This window comes from Arachis ipaensis, chromosome B07 (assembly GCF_000816755.2).
Source record: "Arachis ipaensis cultivar K30076 chromosome B07, Araip1.1, whole genome shotgun sequence".
NCBI classification, from domain to species: Eukaryota; Viridiplantae; Streptophyta; class Magnoliopsida; order Fabales; family Fabaceae; genus Arachis; species Arachis ipaensis.
In genome coordinates, this window is record NC_029791.2 from 43,656,791 (window position 1) to 43,659,368 (window position 2,578).

The 2,578-nt window shown below is 42.4% G+C and overlaps 1 protein-coding gene across 1 annotated transcript; it reads right to left on the bottom strand.

Moving 5' to 3' along the window:
- Positions 1,440-2,027, bottom strand: LOC107607169. The gene has a single exon (XM_016309147.1). It carries the CDS (start codon positions 2,025-2,027, stop codon positions 1,440-1,442), a length of 588 nt encoding a protein of 195 aa, XP_016164633.1.

Consider the following 2,578-nt stretch of genomic DNA (forward strand, 5'->3'; position numbering starts at 1 on the left):
TCAACTTTAACAAGCATCAACTCAACTTCAAAGGCTTCCAAACTCACAATAATCAAGCTATATACACAAAATTTATAACTAATCAACCTAGGGTTCATCATAATCATTATTTCACAAGTGTTCGAGAACAACTCACCTTACCCAACAGTTTTAGAAGCAAAAACCCAATAGGAATCAAAGGCTAGAGTGTAGCTAAACACCAAAAATCACAAAATTCCATTCAATACAAAATCCTAAAATTTCAAAATTTTGGAAGGAAGAACTGAGAGGGATTTCGTGATTTCCTTACCAGTTTCTTGGGTGAGTTTTGTAGAGCAGGTTCAACCGGTTCAGTTGTCGGTTCACAGTTTTCTCAGTTTTTCGCAAAAAAAAAAAATACATCTTCTGACTCAGAAAAGTCTACTGAGTCCAAAAATCATATTTAAATCCTCAAATTCTCATTCTAAATTTTCGGATCCTATTTTGGGCAATATTAATCATTTAATTAGACGGTTAATTAGTCTCGGTTCTTACATTCACCCCACCAAATAAGAAATTTTGCCCTCAAAATTTAGTGATTACCTGAGAACAACTCAGGGTAATCCTTTCGCATCTCGGACTCCAATTCCCAAGTATGCTCTTCAACTCCTGCTCGGTTCCAAGCAACTTTAACCAATGAAACTTCCTTTCCTTGCAGCTTCTTCACACTAGTGTCATCGATACGCACCTGTGTTACTTGAAAAGTCAAGTTCTCCCTCAACTCGACCGACTCAGGCTCTAACACATGAGCCGCATCCGACGTGTACTTACGGAGTTGTGACACGTGGAATACGTTATGCAAGTTAGACAAGTGGGGCAGCAAAGCTACTTGATATGGAACCGGCCGAATTGCCTCAGAATCTCAAATGGTCCGATGAACCTCGGATTTAGTTTCTTGGTTTTAATCGCTCTTCCAATTCCAATTGTCGGTGTAACCCTCAGAAATACATGCTCTCCCACTTCAAATTCCAATGGTTTCCTTCTCTGATCCGCATAACTTTTTTGTCGACTCTGTGCCATTAGAATTCTCTCTCGAATCTTCTTAATCGTCTCAGTAGTCTCTGCTAACAAATCAGGACCCAATACACTTGCTTCACCAGACTCATACTAACAAAGTGGAGATTGGCACTTTCGTCCATACACGGCCTCATACGGAGCCATCCCAATGCTCGCATGAAAGCTATTGTTGTACGCAAACTCCATCAATGGCATGTAATGTTCCCAACTTCCAGGTTGATCCAAAACACACGCCCTTAGCATATCTTCCAATCAAACTCCAAAATCATCTCTAACCCAACCATTGGTAAATAAATCAGGTCATGCACGAAATCTCTACCCTCAAGCTTGAAACCTACTCGCCTACAACTTGACCTAGTTACCACCGTTTGATGCGGAGTATGTACATGCAAATCAAATGCTAATTATGACACTTTCAAGCCTAGTTCCTCAACCTTAGCAAACGAAATAAATGAATGCGAAGCTCCAGTATCATATAAGGCAACCAAGATTTTATCACCAGTTAAACAGTTACCTCTCATCAGAGGATCTGCTTTAGCAGCATCCATAGCGTTCACAGCAAATACTCGCCCTTGGTATTGACTCTGACCCGCATTCGGGTTCTTCCCACGAGTACAATCTCTCTCAATATGATTAGGCAAACCACAGTTGAAGCAACCACCTATACCAATCTTGCAAGATTCATATGGATGAAAACGCCCACAACGCACATAAGTCAAATCTGGAGAAATCTTATTCTGATTCCCTCTTCCTTTTACATACTGAAACTGATTATAAGTGTTCTTTCTGAAGCCTCCTTGACTTTGAGGTGCATGTCCTCCTCTCTTGAAATTCTGCCCCCTCGGCTGAAAGTACTTGCCATGTCCCGTACTAGTGTTTCCTCTATGAGTGTCCTTTGACGAAGCTACTATCTTTTTATATTCTTCAATAACTCTCGCCTTGTTCACTAGATCGGAGAAAATCCGAATCTCCAAAGGAGCCACAGCAGTCATGATGCTGTCCTTCAAGCCCCTTTGATACTTGATGCACTTCCAGCTTTCATACGTCTCCGAAGCACCCTAACACACCCTAGAGAACCTACAGTGCTCCCCAAATCGGCTAGTATAGTCCGCCACAGACAAGAAAGCTTACTTCAGCTGCATAAGTTCCATCTCCTTTGCTTCCCTTGCAGACTCAGGAAAGTACTTCTTATAGAAGGCCGTTTGAAATACATCCCAAGGGATGTCGGCATTCTGAAGATGTAACAAGCGGCATTCTCCTTGCCACCAATGCTGAGCCTCCCCCAAAAGCTGATATGCGGCAAACTATATATACTGGTTGTTCGGGACATGCTGTGCTTACAGCGTGTGCTCCATGGCCTGAAACCAGTTATCCGCTTCTGTAAGGTTGGTTGAACCTCGGAAACTTGGCGGATAAACCCTGAGAAAAGTAGCCAAGGTCATCGGAGTACCTCCCATGTTATTATCATTTCCTTCCGCATTGTCATTGCCGGTTCGCAAGATTTCCCATTGCCACCATGAATTTGGCATGGTTATCGGCCGGT